The 17,861-nt window shown below is 34.9% G+C and overlaps 1 protein-coding gene across 1 annotated transcript in view; it reads left to right on the top strand.

Annotated features, from left to right (window-relative positions):
- St8sia6 (ST8 alpha-N-acetyl-neuraminide alpha-2,8-sialyltransferase 6) overlaps nt 1–9,759 on the top strand; it is a gene marked incomplete at its 5' end in the record, with an annotated part of 118,678 nt that extends 108,919 nt beyond the window's left edge. Inside the window, 4 exons of the mRNA XM_026407738.2 lie at nt 644–788; nt 4,702–4,814; nt 7,285–7,377; nt 9,297–9,759. Coding sequence (XP_026263523.2) covers nt 644–788; nt 4,702–4,814; nt 7,285–7,377; nt 9,297–9,759 — 814 coding nt within the window. The remainder of the gene's footprint in view (nt 1–643; nt 789–4,701; nt 4,815–7,284; nt 7,378–9,296) is intronic.
- Between the last annotated feature and the right edge of the window lie 8,102 nt (nt 9,760–17,861).

Genomic DNA, 17,861 nt, shown 5'->3' with positions numbered 1-17,861 from the left:
TATGTTGTTCCAGTGATGGTAATACTGTTCTTAGTTTCTGTATTTTTATAATTATTGTAAAATAATTATACAGTCTTCCCCCTTTATCCTCAAGGGACACACAAAGCCCCTAGTGGATGACTCAAAACTCTATCTTACCTTGCTTTTCTTATTCATGCACACCTAAGATAAAGGTTAATTTATGAATTAGGAAGAGTAAGAGATTAATAACAATAACTAATAATAAAAAGAACAATTATAACAATGGACTATAATGAAAGTTATATGAATAGGGTCCCTCTCCTTTGAAAGAGTCAAGACAAATATTAATATTCTTGGATTGCAACTGACATGGGGCAACTGAAACTGTGGATGAAGGAGAGTGCTCTCGTGGATTCTTTCATTTTTTTTCTTTCTAATATTATAATAACATCATTACAGGATGTTTTCATATTTACAAATGTTATTCTCATGAGTATTTTATGTTGGTGAGAAGACCCCCTACTGGGTCTGATTCAGCATGCTCCCTGCCATTTTTACCCTGTCTTTTGGTGGCTTTGGAAAGTCAGCCCATGGAGCTCCTCTCTCGCCTTCTCCATTGTGATCTCTATTTTTGGTTTCCTAGTCTCATTCCTCAGCTCACTTTCATTCTTACCCATTGCAGAGCAAAACTTACTTCCTGTTGTGATGCTATTCAAAACTTCGTGGTTTCTCAAAATAACACTCCTGTTGGAACTAACATGAGCTACGAGGTGGAAAGTAAAAGAACAATCCCGATCGGAGAGAACATTTTTCATATGCTTCCTGCGGTGAGTAAAGATTTGTGGTGGATAAATTTTCTCTCACTTCAAATTGTAACTTACAGTAATGAATGAATGGATGGATGATTAAAATACTACCATTTTCTGTTATGTTGTATAAAATATGTATAGTGAAACCTTTTTAAATGGCATTTTTTTTATGCTGCTGGGGATTAATCCAGGGGCTTCACGTATTCTAGGCAAGTGGTGCACACTGAGCTGCATCCCTATCCACAGAAAGGCAATTCTGAATGTGGTGTGGCTCTGAAGGGAAGGACATTTGTCATTTATATCTACTGACTCCTCCTGTCTCTCAATGAGATGAGGCACTTGGGCTTTCTTCATTATAATTATTGTAATTACTGAGGCTTGTGCAGATAACATTTCTTTTTTAAATACTGGAATAAGATGCTTCTAGTTGTCAACTTTGGTGACTACATCAATTCATTCACGAAGAAACTGTAGGTTGATGTGACTTATCTTTGGGAAGTAAATATATAAGAATTTTTGGAAAATAAACAAACATTCATAATATAGAGATTATTGTCTGCCCTGTGTAGCCAAAGCTCCTAGAACATTCCCCACTACATATACTTGTTACGAAAACAAATCAGTAATGATATGGTTTTCTACTGCTGGACACAAATGTGGAAAAACTTATCACTAAATACAAACCCAAATTTGGGGAAATTTTTGTCATGAAAATCTGGTTGTGTATGAACATATACTCTCAGGCATCTTTTCATGATCCATATAAAAGTTACGAGGCCAAATCAACATGGTCCAATATGGAATCACAGTTTGCCAACCTTGGGATATTAGAGTCTTATAATTAATTCTCTTCTGTTGGACTTTTGACTTCTTTCAACTAACTTATTGCTGCTCATGTAAATTGCTTTGATTTTTTTGTATGACAATTCAGAGAAAGGATAATTTCCTAAGAATGAATGAGAAATAAATAGAAAATGATGAAGGAAAAAAATACCACAAGCTTTGTGGAAAAGAAGGAGGACAAAAACTAACTCATAAAGAAATAGTTGGCAGTAGAGAAAATTTTTATGAAGATAAAATATAGTCTTTTGAAATCAACAAAATTAATGTAATTCATGGTCTGTAGTTGTACAGTCCTTGTTTCTTCAAGAAGGAAACTCATAAAGCTTTCTCGTGGTGCAAAGAAATGGCCTATAATTTAAAATTTAATAACAAAAGAATATTTCTGTTCCTTATTAGGAAGGCCTTGGAGAGGACTTCAGTGGGCAACTCTTTACTCATGCAACTTCTGCTGGTGTTTATCTTGCTTTCAGCTGACCAGCAAGAAGCACAAGATCTTCTGCCTCTCACTTGGCATCCTTTTTTTTTTAATAATTTTTTTTATTTTTAGGTAGACACAATATCTTTATTTTTTATTTTATGTGGTGCTGAGGATCTAACCCAGTGCCTCACACATGCTAGGCGAGCACTCTACCTCTGAGCCACAACCCCAGCTGCAGAGTGATTTCTGAACACAGTCATCCTTTGGTGTCAATGGGGATTAAGTCCCCTTCAGATCTGAAATCTGAGGGTGCTCAGATCCCCTATTTTTTTGTGTGTGTGGTGCTGGGGATTGAACCCAGGGCCTTGTGCATGTGAGGCAAGCACTCTACCAACTGAACTACATCCCAGCCCCTCACTTGGCATCTTAAAAGAAAAAGCATAAGGTTGATATTCTGCATGTGATGAACAACTGCATCCATTTTCCCAGTTTGGACTAGTGGGGGAAATGAAATTCTAGAACCAGTGCAACCCCTTGTTACTTCAACTTTCAACTTCTTTGGATGGGACTCATGGTGTAATTGACCACTTTCCTACCTTGCTGCCTGCTTGTCCACCCTATTCTACTCTGCCCCTCCACAACCCACAACCCAGTAGAATGGCTGGGCACACAGCAGATGGCAAGGAATGCTTTTGATTAAATGGTGCAAAGTCACTTTCTCCAAAAACTTGGTAAAGTTACAGAGTGAGCAATGAGCAGGCTGTTGAGCCATGCAAATTTGCATTTTCTTAGGAGGTTTATTTTAGGGTTTGTAATTTATTTCATCTCCTACTGAACATGAGATCCCAAAACATATGGGTGTTTCCCCCCAGTTGACCAAGAAACCATAGAACACAGTCGTTATTTTGAGTGCTTAATTTGAGATATATATCCCTCAGTAATCTTTTCTATTGTACCATAAAAAGCAGATTTGCATTTTTGTGTTCTACCCTATCTATAAAATTCAGAATTTATTGTGGTACCATTGAGTGAACACTGTCTGAAGACATCCTGAGCTGAAAGTTCAGTGACATAAAGTAGCCTGAGGTATCAGAGAACCATTCATTTAAAAGGCAGGAGCTTTGGTAGGCATTGTGGATATAAATAGGAATAAGTCACACAGTTATATTAACCCTGTACTCACTGACTAGTAAGAAACTGCACCAGCAGGTTCTCCAGAGCAGACTCCCTGGATTCATACAGGGAGTGTTATGCTTCTCTGTAGCTGTTTCTTAAATTCATACCTCTGTTTTCCCATCTGTGAAGTGCTCATGAGATGGTTGTGTGGATTGAATGTGCTCATAAGTTATACACTTGGAATGGTGCCTTTCATGCAGTTAAGTTTAATTTAAATTTTACAAACAAACTTACAGATAGAGAAGTACTGGATCAAAATTCTCTTGGCTGGTTGGGCACTTCCCAGATGCAGCATCGGGAGCAGGTGGTAGCTAGTGACTTGGGTCTCTGCCAGCACTCTGCGCTGCCCAGAACCACATCAGCCCTGGGCTGTGGACAGTGGTGTTGGTGAAATGGCTTGGAGGAGGGGTTTTGTCTTAGATTTTATAGCCTTTGCCATTTTCAATGGTTTCAACATCAACATCATGGCTGATTTCAAGATACTAGTGGTTTAGCTGGGAACTCGTGGAGTTCTTGAATATTGCTCAGTTGGCTCCTATAATCGGAATGAGGCAGCTCCAGCACACCGCTGGGTCTGCCCTGGGGAAACATAAGTATGTACTCACTGTGTACATTGTGCAAGACTAGATATGGAGGGAAAACTGAAGAGAAATGAAGAGCTAAGGAACACCCTCTCTGCCCTTGAAGACTTACATTCTAATATTAGAGACAAAGTAGAAGGACCAGGACGTTGTCACTGTGGGGTATGAGCTGACACTCTTGCTGCAGGCTCAAGTACACATTATTACTTTAAGGGAGTGACCAGAAAAGGTGAAGTGCACTGTTGAATTGAAAAGTTATATTTCATACTGTGGAGGACTCTGGGAAAATGGGAAACCTTGTGGGATAAGCGGGGTAGATTCTGGGAGGAAATGAAAAATACTCAGGCCTCGGAAATTGATGTGAAGTATGTCAGCCCAGAGTTAGTAGGTCCCCCTGAAGCACCCGGCTGGTCATTTGCAGAACCAGCAAGCATAAATCTAAACCATTACTGAGCCTGAAGCTCTATTTAAGATGCACAGGAAACTATTGCTAAATTACCTATTAATTTTATGCCTTAGAATAAAAGATTTAATGCTACTTTCTAACTTCTTTATATTTTCCTTTTTTGTGTGCTAAAATGTCCATTTGGTTGGAAAGATATGAAATTTTGCCATTCCATTCTATTACTTACGTGATGTACGCTATATATTATATTTCATATGCAAATATATTATGCTTTGTGCTCTTGCACTTTATTGTATATTTTGTGGTGCCTTTTCCTCTTAAGAGAAATCAAACAGGTTTATGTAATGATATTTTATTAGAAGCCATAATAAGTTGATCAGTTTGCTATGTTTTTTTTTCCTTCTGCTTAGCATATATGAAGAGTTAAGTTACTGGAATTAAGCTGATGGTGTTTGTGGCTCTGAAATGAATGGTATTTCATGCTAGTTTTCCACTCTTTTCTTCTAGTCCCAGCCCTTTGTGGAGTATCCTTATAACCAGTGTGCCGTGGTTGGAAATGGGGGGATTCTGAATAATTCTCTCTGCGGAGCTGAAATAGATAAATTCGACTTTGTTTTTAGGTAAGACTTGTCAATAGTTTCTTGGAAACCCAAGATCATTTGGATAAAGGGGGTAATGAAAATATAACTGTATCAATTTTGACTTTTGAGTTGTTGTGCATGCTAAAATCCACAGGTGGGCTTTCCTGAATTGTTACATGGCTCATGAGGTCCTCAGAAGGTTCATACCAGAAAGATGAAAACGTGCCATCTTCATCTACTGTTGATAGAAAGAAATCATAGGGAAAGAGGGTTTGGGATTACAGGACTTATCAGGGCCTTTACAGTTAAATGGATAGCATTGCTCCCTGGGAAGGACTCCAGGGAGGAGTAATTCCCAGTCTCATCTGACCTTGAAGACCTTTTTTTTTTTTTTCTTACAGAGAATGTCACAGAAGTTTTGTTCTCCAGTAGCTAAGTAAAATGCTGATCTTGACACTTTAAGCCATGAACATCACTGTTTAGTTTTCTCTCTTGAAATTGAAAAATATATATATTTTTTGCAGGTTCCCTCAATTCTGGTTTTAAATCATTTCTATCTTGATATTACCTAGTTTACAAAAATAGAAACAAAAACAGTTTCTATGTGTGCCTCATACTAATAAGACATGCTACAAAACATTTCCACTCTCAAAGTATGACAGAGAGGTGATTCATCCATCTGAGGATGGTTTTCAATTGAAATGCACCTTTTTAAAGAGTTGGTAGAAACCTGTTTATTTCAGTTTTACGAGTATTGATTTTATATATCAGAGGTCTTTTGATCCCTCGTGCTTTAACATTACCCCTTTTATCAGTTGAAAACAAGATTATGATTTTTCAATAAATAGCTCCTCCTCACTTGAATCTCATTTTAAAATTTTACGTTGAAGAAAATGACAGACCAACAATTATTGAATGTGTTCTTCATGGTCAATGTTAAGTTAGCCATTTCAGTCAAATTCCCAGTGTGGAAAAACCCATAATGAAGATAAATAACTCTTCTTGCAATAGACTTTTTACAGACTTAAAATTCCCCAAACATCTGTGTTGAATATTATGTCTAAACATTGATTTTACTTTATAGCAAGTATAGGAAATACAAATTTGGGTTCAAAACACAAACAAACAAAACAGTCTCGGCAGCTATTTCATTTATAACTCCAAAATAAATGCCTTTGCTTTTGGATTTTACTTTTGCTGATGCCAGATGTTTTTTCTGAACATAGAGTTCCTTTTGAAGTTGGGCACTCAAACTGAAAGCCAAAATGAGAATTAGGTGTGATCGATGTCATTAGAATTTATTTAATTTTTTAAGATAGTAATTATTTTGCCTATGCATGTTGATAGTTTATAAGACAATTTGAAAGCTGCTTAGTTTTCTTCCATTTCAAAAAAATTTGGAGCTACAACTTAAATGTGTAAGGAATGAAAATTAGTCAATAACTATACTATTCCTATGCTACAACCATACTATTGTGACTGTGTATCTATATGATATGTAATATGTATATTTCCCCTAGGAGTTTCCTGTGGTACTATCTTGGAGATCATTTTTGATTCTTCAAAAGAATGGGACTGTGGGTTGATACCGGAGGCCCACTAATAAGGTCATTGCTATGGCCTCCTATCAATACTTGACATTGACTTCCCCAAGGCGCCATATTTATTTTCTGGTGTATCTTTTGTATCAAAGAGGAAAGTGCTTGTTTCATTTTTCCCTGTGTTTCATATGGCATGGAACAGAACATTTCAGCCTCAGTCACATTATTTTAGCCTTCCTTAGGAAGCACTTGGTGCTCTCTTTTTTTGCTTAGCTTTAAAGAGATGAGCCACTTCAAATTTCAAATATATTTAGAGAGTCAGAACCATCTTCCTCCTTTTCTTGTTATTAAAATATACTCTAAATTAGAATTCTTCCCAGGGTTTTCAATGTAAAAACAAATTAGTGCTCAAAGGAAGATGAGAAAATCAGTATGGCATTGTCACTATGAGAACATTAAGGCTTTATTTATTAATGCCATAATTTGGTGCAAAACTATCCATATGGAAATTGGGAGATTTTGATGTTTTTATATAGTCTTTTTTTTCTGGAAGATGCTTTCATCTTGATTGCAGCACCTTAAATTTTATTTTTAAGTCTGTAAATTAGTTATCATACCACTGTGGAAATATAATCAATATAAGTGATGATTTTAATAAAAGGATTAAAGTCCCTTCAAAAGCTAGGCAAGATGTAGTTGTCATTTCTGGTTTTGATACTCATAAAATGTACTGAAAATATTGAAAGTACTTATCAAATTTGTATATTTTATATACATTGAAATGTCAGCTACGAGTTAAGTACTTATTAAATAGTTTTAAATGGAGATCAAATGGATTCTGAGGTTCTTTTTTAAGAGCAATGATTTTCTCTGACATAGGAACATTTATCCTAGGTTTGGATATATATATGTATATACTTGTTTCTTACAAGTTATATTTTGAAAATAGTTTTTCTTAAATATTTCAGGTGTAACATCCCTCCAACCAACGGAAATGTTAGTAAAGATGTTGGCAGTAAAACCAATCTTGTGACTATAAATCCCAGTATAATAATGCTAAAGTAAGTATCTCCAAGTTACATAACTGTTCAAGAATACTTTTTCATTGTTTAACATGTTTCTTAGTCTAAGTGCTAATCTCTTTGCTAAGGATGACTTGCAATACAGCTGGAATGGTTTTGGGGGAAAATACAAAAGAATACATTAGCAAATTTTGACATCCTACAGAGGTTTTGGTTCATCAAAGGTATGACTCAGTTGTGCCCCTAATGTCATAAGCTAGATGTTTCTGATCAAACGAGAACTTATTTATCTCTTCATCCTTTTTCAATACTAGTGAAGTTAATTTATTCCATGTTCTTTCAGAGTTTTAGCATTACTCTTTTATTTTCGTGGCACTTTCTTCATAAGATTTATTGTATTTAGACATTTGGGGGTAAGCCTTAGGACAGCCTGGCAAAATACAGTTTTCACATTGAATAGTTTATCTTGACAAAATAATTCCTGTGATTGGCGAGGATGTGGGGAAAAAGGCACACTCACATTGCTGGTGGGACTGCAAATTGGTGCAGCCAATATGGAAAGCAGTATGGAGATTCCTTGGAAAATTGGGAATGGAACCACCATTTGACCCAGCTGTCCCTCTCCTCAGTCTATACCCAAAGGACTTAAAAACAGCATACTACAGGGACACAGCCACATCAGTGTTTATAGCAGCACAATTCACAATAGCTAAACTGTGGAACCAACCTAGATGGCCTTCAATAGGTGAATGGATAAAAAAAAATGTGGCATATATACACAATGGGATATTACTCAGCATAAAAGAGAATAAAATCATGGCATTTGCAGGTAAATGGATGGAGTTAGAGAAGATAATGCTAAGTGAAGTTAGCCAATCCCAATAAACCAAATGCCCAATGTTTTCTTTGATATAAGGAGGCTGATTCATAATGGGATAGAGAGAGGGAGCATGGGAGGAATAGACAAACTCTAGATAGGGCAGAGGTGTTGGAGGGGAAGAGAGGGGGCATGGGGTAATTAATGATGGTGGAATGTGATGATTATTACTATCCAAAGTACATGTATGAAGACACAAATTGGTGTGAATATACTTTGTGAATATACCAGAGATATGAAAAACTGTGCTCTATATATGTAATAAGAATTGTAATGCATTCTTCTGTCATATATAAATTAAAAAAATTACATAAAAATAATTCCTGTGTTTCATATCTGCAGTGTGGCTGCTGCAAAATGTTGATTGTCTCATAAAAATCCCAACCATATGTTTACTCTATTGTTTTCATCAAAAGTGACTGATGAGCATTATTAATAGAATATGCCCCTCCAAACAATTCCAGAATCTCTTGAGAGAAAACTATATTGTACCTGCCTTCCAAAAGCTTACTTTAGTAAATACTCAAAAATCATTTTCACTGCAACACTTACTAAGGTATCCTCTAAATTATATATAATAGTGATAGCATAATGCATACAGAAAATTTTAACCTAATATAAATGGCTACTTATATTTGCCCATATGTGTTTCAGGTTTCCTAAAGGAAATTTCTATTTTATAATTAAATATTTACAATAAATGCACAAATTACAAATGTATAGCTCAATAAATTTTTCAAATGCTTGAAAAAATGTGGTTGTACATTTGCAAGATGTTAAAGCATCAGAAAGCAATGTTAGAAATAAGATGACTGAGGAGGAATATTAAATAATACAAGAAATATCTATCCAGTAGGGGATGGTCCAGTAAGAAAGTAGAACTTGAAAACCTAGATATTCCAAGGGAGATATAACTCTTGATATCTTCATAATGCTTGCATGATTTTTCAGAGTTCATAGTTTAGCTCTTTTATACATGGGATAATAAATGGTTCTGTTTTTTGACTACCGGTAAACTCATCCTCTAGTTAACTCTGGTTATTATTACTTTGACAACTATGATTTTTAAAAAATTTGGCAGATACCAGAACTTAAAGAAGAAAGCAGAATTTCTGCAGGATATTGCAACCTACGGAGATGCCTTCCTTCTTCTGCCAGCCTTTTCCTACAGGGCAAACACTGGCCCCTCCCTAAAAGTGTATCACACACTCAGAGAGTCCAAAGCAAGACAGAAGGCTCTCTTTTTCCATCCCAAGTACCTGAAACAGCTTGGCCTTTTCTGGAGAACTAAAGGTGTGGATGCATACCGCTTGTCCACTGGCTTGATGATCGCAAGTGTTGCTGTGGAAATGTGTGAAAATGTGAAGTTGTATGGGTTTTGGCCCTTCTCTAAGACTGTGGAGAACACACCTGTCAGCCATCACTACTATGACAATCAGTTGCCTAAGCGCGGTTTCCATAAGATGCCCAAAGAATATAGCCATTTCCTCCACCTTCACATGAAAGGCATCATCAAACTACAATTTGGCAAATGTGAAACTTAGCTTAAACAAAGTTTCTTAAAATGAGAATAATTCTTATGTAATGCAGTAGGTGAGTAACTGTTTCCAAATGCGAAAGGAGGCCGATATCCTTCCTATCCTAGGAAGATCTCCAAAACCTGGATTAACCAAAGCTCCCCCACTAACTTTGCAACCTCCACAAGTCATTCAAGCATTCCCATCTTAAATTTCCTTCCCTATTAATTAGGAGTCATGGTATATGGCTCATGCAAGTGAATCGGGTGAATCTGCAAAAATTCTCGGCAGGGCAAATTGGTGTGAGGTAGGGACTCTAGGACTATTTTCTTGTTTGTATTTACTGTACATTTCTCCCCTCACCAGACTGATTATGAAAGGTATGTTCTCTTGGAGGTCCTTTCTGAAAAGAACAGCCGAATTGCCAGTATCCATTGGGTTTCTCTTTCTTAATAATAGACTTCTCTTTATTAATAACATCCTTCCCATTTTTCTTTCTGTCTTCAAGCGTGCATGCAACACAATTATGTAGTTAAGCAAGAAATCATTCATTAATCAGGAATGAAATTCTTTTCTTTGAATGGCCAGCAGTATGCCTGCTTATGATTAAATTCACCTGTGATATCACCAGTGCTGGTGGGGTTGGATTTGGGCCTTTTCTTTTCCTCCTTTATCTACATGTTTAATCACTGTTTGTGATTTTATATTAATATCCTGCTTCACTCTTAAGCCTTTTTCTCTTCCACTACAAGATCTATTTCAAGGACACGAATAGTCAAAATACCCAGTCTTTCTTACCCGTTGTCTGTGGGGGTCACTCAATTTGAAGAAAATATTAAACAGCTGTTTCATGCCAGGCCCTGTACCAGGATCTGTGGGAGGGATATAAAGATGTCTGCCCTAGTAGGAGGAAGCAGATGTGTGTATCAACTGACCTGATACAATAAATGTTATATCAACAGTTATAAGTAAAGTGCTAGAAGGATCATAGTCAGGAATAATTAAATCTATTTCAGTAGAATCTATTTCAGAGATGAGTTGATTTCAGAATTAAAAGTAAAAATGAATAAGTTTTTACCAAATGAAGAAGATTCTAGGTAGAGGGAATATGAGATGATGAGACTATTTGAATGTAAATCATAGTTTTTGCCTCCCCCAAAAATGCCAAATGAGGAGAAGGCACAGTGCAGGAGGGGGATGGCTTGGGCCCACATCTGTAAAATGAAAATAAGTCAGACCTGACCAATTTCACAGGAATGCATAAGGATTACAACACCCAAAACTTGTAATGCTCACATGGAAAGATGTTATACCTACATAAGAAATGAGGCTAATAGTTTAGCCATTGATAAAAAAATAAAGCTTAAGTGGATATCGCATATTTGCATTTTCACACCATTCCATTATGAGGATTTCTGCTAAGCTAAGTCATCCCTACATCCACTGAATAAGTTATTTGACTTACTAAGGAATCACAAGCGCACACTCCTGCTCATCATTGTACCTTCTGCAAGAAGACTGGAAATAAGCCAGGTCAGAATGACAAAATAATTATAATCTATGAATTATTAAATGAACCAGATTATTGTTTGGTTAAATGCCTACTTTTAAGAACACTGTGCTGTATCTTTATACTTGACGGTTTGGGTTATTTTGAGTTCATATTTAAATTCGTCCCTCTATAGTAAATGAAATTTGTTACCTTTATAAAACTGATGAAAATTTCATATATAAATATTTTTCAAATGGAAAATGCTTTTTGTTATGTAAATCCTAACTTATTTTTGTTTCTTTCCTTTTGTGGTGATCATGTGGCTTTTTTTCTATTTTTCCTAATAGATTTAATTAACAGGTTTTAAGTAACCTGTTTGCGGCGTCAGTAAAGATTCAATCATGCTACTAGCAATGGATTCAGAATAGATCAGAACACTCTAGTATTTTACAGTTAGTAAAATGTTTTTCTCAGAATATTTTATGGCAAGTAGAAATAAACTATTTTTGATGATATTGGAAATACATAATGGCTGAGTAAAAAGAATATATTGAAGTAAATCATTAAATACACAATGTGGGATCTTTACATATTACTTAATAAAAAAATTACATACAATTTGGACATGTAGTGCCTACTTAAGTTCTTCACATATAATATGCTATTTTAACTTAGGAAATTTTCTCTAGAATGTCAAAATGGAATTTCCAATGTCACTGATATGGATTTTGGAAATGTTCAAAATATTATGAGATCAAGGAACATAATGATAACCATGTGCCATGTCCTAGGAAAAGTTCAGTAGGAAAAAAGTGTAGATTTTTGTGTGTGTGTGGAGAAAATGTAGATCTTTCCCCACTCATCAGAAGTTTATTTCTTTTTTAACTTTTGTGTTACTGTCCTAAAAGCATGTTTGAAATTTTACCACTTTGTTTAGATCACATTAGACAAACATCCTTAGTCAAAAAAAGACATCAGGAGATATCTTGAGATGTAGTGGTCATTAATCTACAAGTCTGCAAGGTGGAGTTCATAGGTTTTCTTTTGTTCTGATATCAGTGAAAGCTTGCAGTAATTCACCATTACAGAATCAAAACAGCTGTTACCTGTTCTGCAATTCACATATCTGATGTGTACTCTGTGGTAAAATTCGTGCTCTATCATATTTTGTGTGTTGTGTTATCATGCGCCAACTATATATGCCACAACATATGCATCCTTTATAACTCTTTCCCAAATCTGCAGCTGTGATTTCAACACGGCTCAGTTATTGGCCATTATTTAAAGCTTAGTCTATATATGTTGAAAAGAACTAAAAGCAGGGGAAAGTATATGTGCCTCTTTCACATTATAACGTTTCCTTCCTGGGAGAGCATGTGTTCCATTCTGATGTGCCCATGATGTCCTTTGGTTCCAAAACAGAACATTTTATAGAACTTTCTAAAATATGATAGAACATAAATTTTGGCAAAATAGCATATCAACTATATAAATTGTAAAACAAGTTGCAGTTCTTTCTGTTCCATCATGATACATCTTTGCAAGTTTTCCACCAAGATCAGGACACAAAGAAAAACTGAGAACTCCTTCTTGGAGACCTTACTGCCACCAAGCTTCACTGTAACACTCAAGAAATCTCTGAGTAACAAGCATTGCTAAAGTGTTGTTAGACGGATTTGATTCGATCTTCTGCTCTTAAAGTTCAAGTACATCTTTAGCATCATTGGACAATGTAACCATACAACAAAATTTCAAAGTAGCTTCCAGTAGAACACAAGGGTAAGAATAAATACTCATTGAAGTACACAGTGCTCTATGGTCTCAGAAAAGCACTCCGTGGACAATTGCATAAGTTTTGCACAGTATAGAAGTCCTTGAAGCCTCCAGTATATTTCCCTCTGGGAAAAAAAAGGCAAAGAAAAATAGACCATGACTTTCATGGAAGAAGATTTCCCTCTGTATGTAAATTCCAACCAGTAAACCTGTGTGCACTCAGGCAGGTAGACAAGGACTTTTTGTTGTTGTTGTTGTTAGGACTTCTATGTATAGAATATTGAATTAAGCCATAAGTCAGAAATATTTTGCCTAGATTTTTTCCTTACTTACAGAAAAATTTCCAGTTAGAAAGTATATCACATCAAGTACCCTAAACCATTCCACAAATTTTAGGAGGCTTTAGGAAAGCTGGAAAACTTTGTGGATAACAGGCCCACACCCTGGACAATTGCATAATTTTTGCACAGTATAGAAGTGCAAATGATGTTGTCAATGATGTCCTTTGGTTCCAAAACCTTTTGGTCCTTTTGGAACCAAAGGACATCATTGGCACATCCTAAATAGCTATTGCTAAAGTATAGTTATGATGTGATGTGTAATGTAATTATGATGCTCACAACATGTTATTTATGTAACATTACATGGAAACTATTAACTGCTACTAAACATTGCAGGAATTTATTTAATATATCTGTTGCACTTAACCTAATAAGACTACTTCTTTCTTTATAGTTGATTCAAAAAAAATTGTTTGGAACCACTAGGTATGTGTAAGGTTTTTTATTTGTGTGTGGCTTCAGAAGGCTGACCTCACAATTAGCTGTGTCACTGGTCTCCTGAGGGTGGATGGGCAGGGATATTTCTCTTAACCCTCATTATTCTGGGTCATTACCCTGCCAGGAGCATTACTCTTTCATAAAAATAATGTGAGTGATATTTAGTAAAGAGGCAACACTTACATAAAGGAGACAGAACAAACTTTAGCAGATGGTATTGAGACATTGTCCCATCGTATGGAAAAAAATAAATGCCAAAAAGTTGCACTCCAGAAAGATTAAAGTTGGATGAAAAGGCAAAAGCATAAACTATTAGAAGAAAATGTAGGAGGGTTATGCATGAGATATGGGTGAGGAAACGTTTTTCTCAAATAAAATAAAAAAATTTCTAAAGAACTATTCTAGGCTAAGAAATGATGCCTGTGTCTATATTAAAATGAAAGATTTCTAGTCAGTAAATAACACCTTAGAGCTCACAAGCTGACAGACTGGAGTAGTTTTTACAATGCATAAAATTAATGACATTAACAGACATTTCATGGTACTTCAAAAAGTAAAAGACATGAACCCAATATAAAAATGAGCAGGCAATAAGAATGTAATTTACAAAGGGAAAACCTGAGAAGTTAGTAAGAGTAGAAAGTGATGCTCAAACTTAATAGTAATCTGATAAATGCAAATTCAGGTGAGATCCTATATCCATTGTATTGGCAAAAATTAGTAGCATGGTTAATTTCAAGTGCTGGTGGAAGACTAAATTGATTCAACACTTTTGGGGAAAAATCTGGATGTACTGAATAATATGAATCCTGTCTGTCCTATGGTCCAGCTCTCTCACTTTGGATATACATGCGAGGAAACTTTTTGGGCAGGTTCATAGGGAGACAAGTACTAAGATATTCATTTTATTCTTTAAGCAGTCAGTTGGACATAGAAGTGTTCAACTCTTAGGAAACTGATGAGTCAAGTTTGGTGGATACATAATGTGGAAAATAACACAGTAGTTAGAAACAGCTTATTGGATATCTATAGATAAACAAGAATATACCCTTAACATTTAGAATAAAGAGAAAAATAAGAGTTATAACACAACATCCTTTCATTACCTTAAAGCATATACATGAATACATACATACCTATTCAAGGGCATATGTCAAATACAAGAAGGGTGCCCATAGAATAGAGGAATGGAAGTAGGTTTAAGAATAATATAATAAACATTATCATACAACAAGCCATTGAAACATTCTTATCCTCACATAGAATTATTCTTACTAATACATAAACAAACAGAAATTGACACTCAAAACTGAAGTAACTTATGTAAGTTTGCATCATAAGAGCAGAGTTACATTCAAACTCACATATCTGATGCTGAAGCCAAAATTTTTCCAGTATGTAATGATAAAGTGCAATATTTGTATATAACTGACGTATAATCAACTGCACATATTCAAAGTGTACCATCTGGAAAGTTTTGACCTATGTAATAACCATGAAGCCATCTCTACAATCAAGACGGTGTGTGTATCCATTGACCTCAAATGTTTCCTTGTGCTACTTTGTAATCAATTGTTCCTTGTTGCTCCTTCCTATCCATTCCACACTAGTCCCAAGAAATCCCTGATCTACTTTTCTAGTTTACATTTTTACTCTACAGACTGTTTACATTTTTTAGAATTTTCTATAAAAGAAATTATACTATGTACATTCATTTTTTGTCTTATTCTTTCACTCCACATAATAATGAGATTCATTCATGACCTTTGTGCATCAATAGTTCATTTCTTTATTTGCTGATTAAAATCCCGTTATATGAATGCACTGCAATTTGTTTATTCATTCATTATTTATGTACATTTTAATTGTCTCCAGTTTGGGGCTATTATAAATAAAGATATCATGAATGATCATGTACAAGTCTTTGTGTGAATATGTATTATCTAGAATAGCAATGGCTTGGTTACATGGCCAATATCTAACATTTTAAAAAATTACCAAACTTTTCAAAAGCAGTGGTAACAGTTCATGTTCCTATGAGGAGTGTATGGCAGTTGCAGTTATCTCGAATTCTTGACAATACTTGGTACAATCTTCTTTTTTTTTTCTTTGTATAGTATCATACACACAGAATACCTTCTTCAATAAATGTTTAATTCTTTCTTTCATTCATTATTATTATTATTATTATTATTATTATTATTATTATTATGGTACCAGGGATTTGACCCAGAAGTACTTAACCACTGAGCCACATCTCTGGCCCTTTTTACTTTTTATTTTGAAACAGGGCCTCACTAAATTGCTTGAATAATACTGGAGATTAAATACTGAACAATAATAACAAGTGGCCTTGAATTTGTGATCCTCTTGCCTCAGCCTCCCAAACCACTGCAATTATAGGTGTGTGCCCAGCCACAGTCAGTCAATCGTTTTAATTTTACACATTCTAGTGAATATATTGTTGCATCTCATTGTTATTTTAATCTGCATTTCCTTTATGATTATATTTTCATATGTTTATTTGCCTTCCCGAGGTCTTCTTTGGTAAAGGGTCTGTTAAAATGTTTTGGCCATTTTTAATTGGGTTCTCTTCTTAAAATTGAATTATAAGAAATCTTTGTGGATTCTAGATATGTCTTTTATCAGATGTAATTTTTCAACTGGATTCTCCCAGTCTGTGATTTGCATTTGCATTTTCTTAATAATGTCTTTAGAATAGCAATTTTTAAAAATTTTATTCATCTAGTTTATTGATTTTTAAAATTTTTATAGTTTGTGCCTTTAGTGACAAGTTCAAGAAATCTTTATCAAATTCAATATCACTAAGCTTTAATGTTTTTTCCTGGCAGTTTATAGTTTGGCTCTGACATTTAGTTCCATGTGTGATTTTTGTTAATTATTTTACGTTTGTGTATGTGTATGTGTGTGTGTGTGTGTGTGTGTGTGTGTGTGTGTGTGTTTGGGTGTGGGATAAGAGTTAAAGTTAATAGTTAATACATCTATCCAATTGTTACAGTAGAATTTATTGAAGAGATTTTTCCCCCATTGAATTGTTTGGCACCTATGTTGAAAATTGATTTATATTTGGATGTATTTGTAGACTCTATTTGGTTCTATTGATTTGTCTATTTTTATGCCAGTATATCATTTTGATTACTGTAGCTTTGTAACAAGTATTCCTTTTCAAAATTGTGTGTGTGTGTGTGTGTGTGTGTGTGTGTGTTATTTTTGTTATTTTGGAGGAGTTTGTATAATTTGGGTATTTTCTCCCTTACACATTTGGCAAAATTCACCAGCAAAGTCATCTGACCTATAGTGTTTCATAAGAGAAGACTTTAATTTGAGCAATTTTCTTAATAAATATATGCCATTCAGGTTAACTATTTCTTCTTGAGTAGATTTGGTAGTTGGTGTCCTTTCAAGGATTTATTCTCTTCATCTAAGGTGTGGGAATCATTATCACAAAGTTGTTCACAACATTTTCTTTTTCTTTGATTTAATAGATGTCTATGATCCACCCTCCCCTTCGTTTCTTGTGTTAGTATTGTTTCTCACATTGGTAATTTGTGTCTTTTCCCCCTTATGTATCTGGCTAGAGGTATATCGATTATTTTTACCACTTCCTGGAACCAGTTTTTGTGTCTCCAGTTGGATCTCTCATATATATTCTTTTTCCTTTTCTTCTTTCAGTTTCACTTGCTTTTATTTTTGTAGATGTTTTATCATGGAAATTTCTTTTATATATTTTCCACAAATGTTGATGTCATGTTTTATTTTCATAAAACACTTCAAAATACTTTCTGCCTTTTGATATCGCCTTTGTATAATGCATCATTTCAGAAGCCTGTTTGATTCCAAATGATTCTGAAATTTTCCAGATACATTACTCTGGATCACTTCAACAGTTTCAGTGTGATCAGTGAACATTTTTTCTTAGAAGTTGAATTTATTTAAAAATTTTTATTATAGGTTTATAGTTAAATATAGAAGTTGGGTTGATCCCAACAAACACACATGCTCAAAATTAAATTTCAGTTCATGATATGCCCATCTCAACCCCTCCATCCTCCTTCCCCTCTCCC

This window comes from Urocitellus parryii, chromosome 9 (genome assembly GCF_045843805.1).
Source record: "Urocitellus parryii isolate mUroPar1 chromosome 9, mUroPar1.hap1, whole genome shotgun sequence".
Classification (NCBI taxonomy): domain Eukaryota; kingdom Metazoa; phylum Chordata; class Mammalia; order Rodentia; family Sciuridae; genus Urocitellus; species Urocitellus parryii.
Note: the sequence above shows the minus strand (reverse complement) of the source record. Positions and strands in the feature narration are given on the sequence as shown.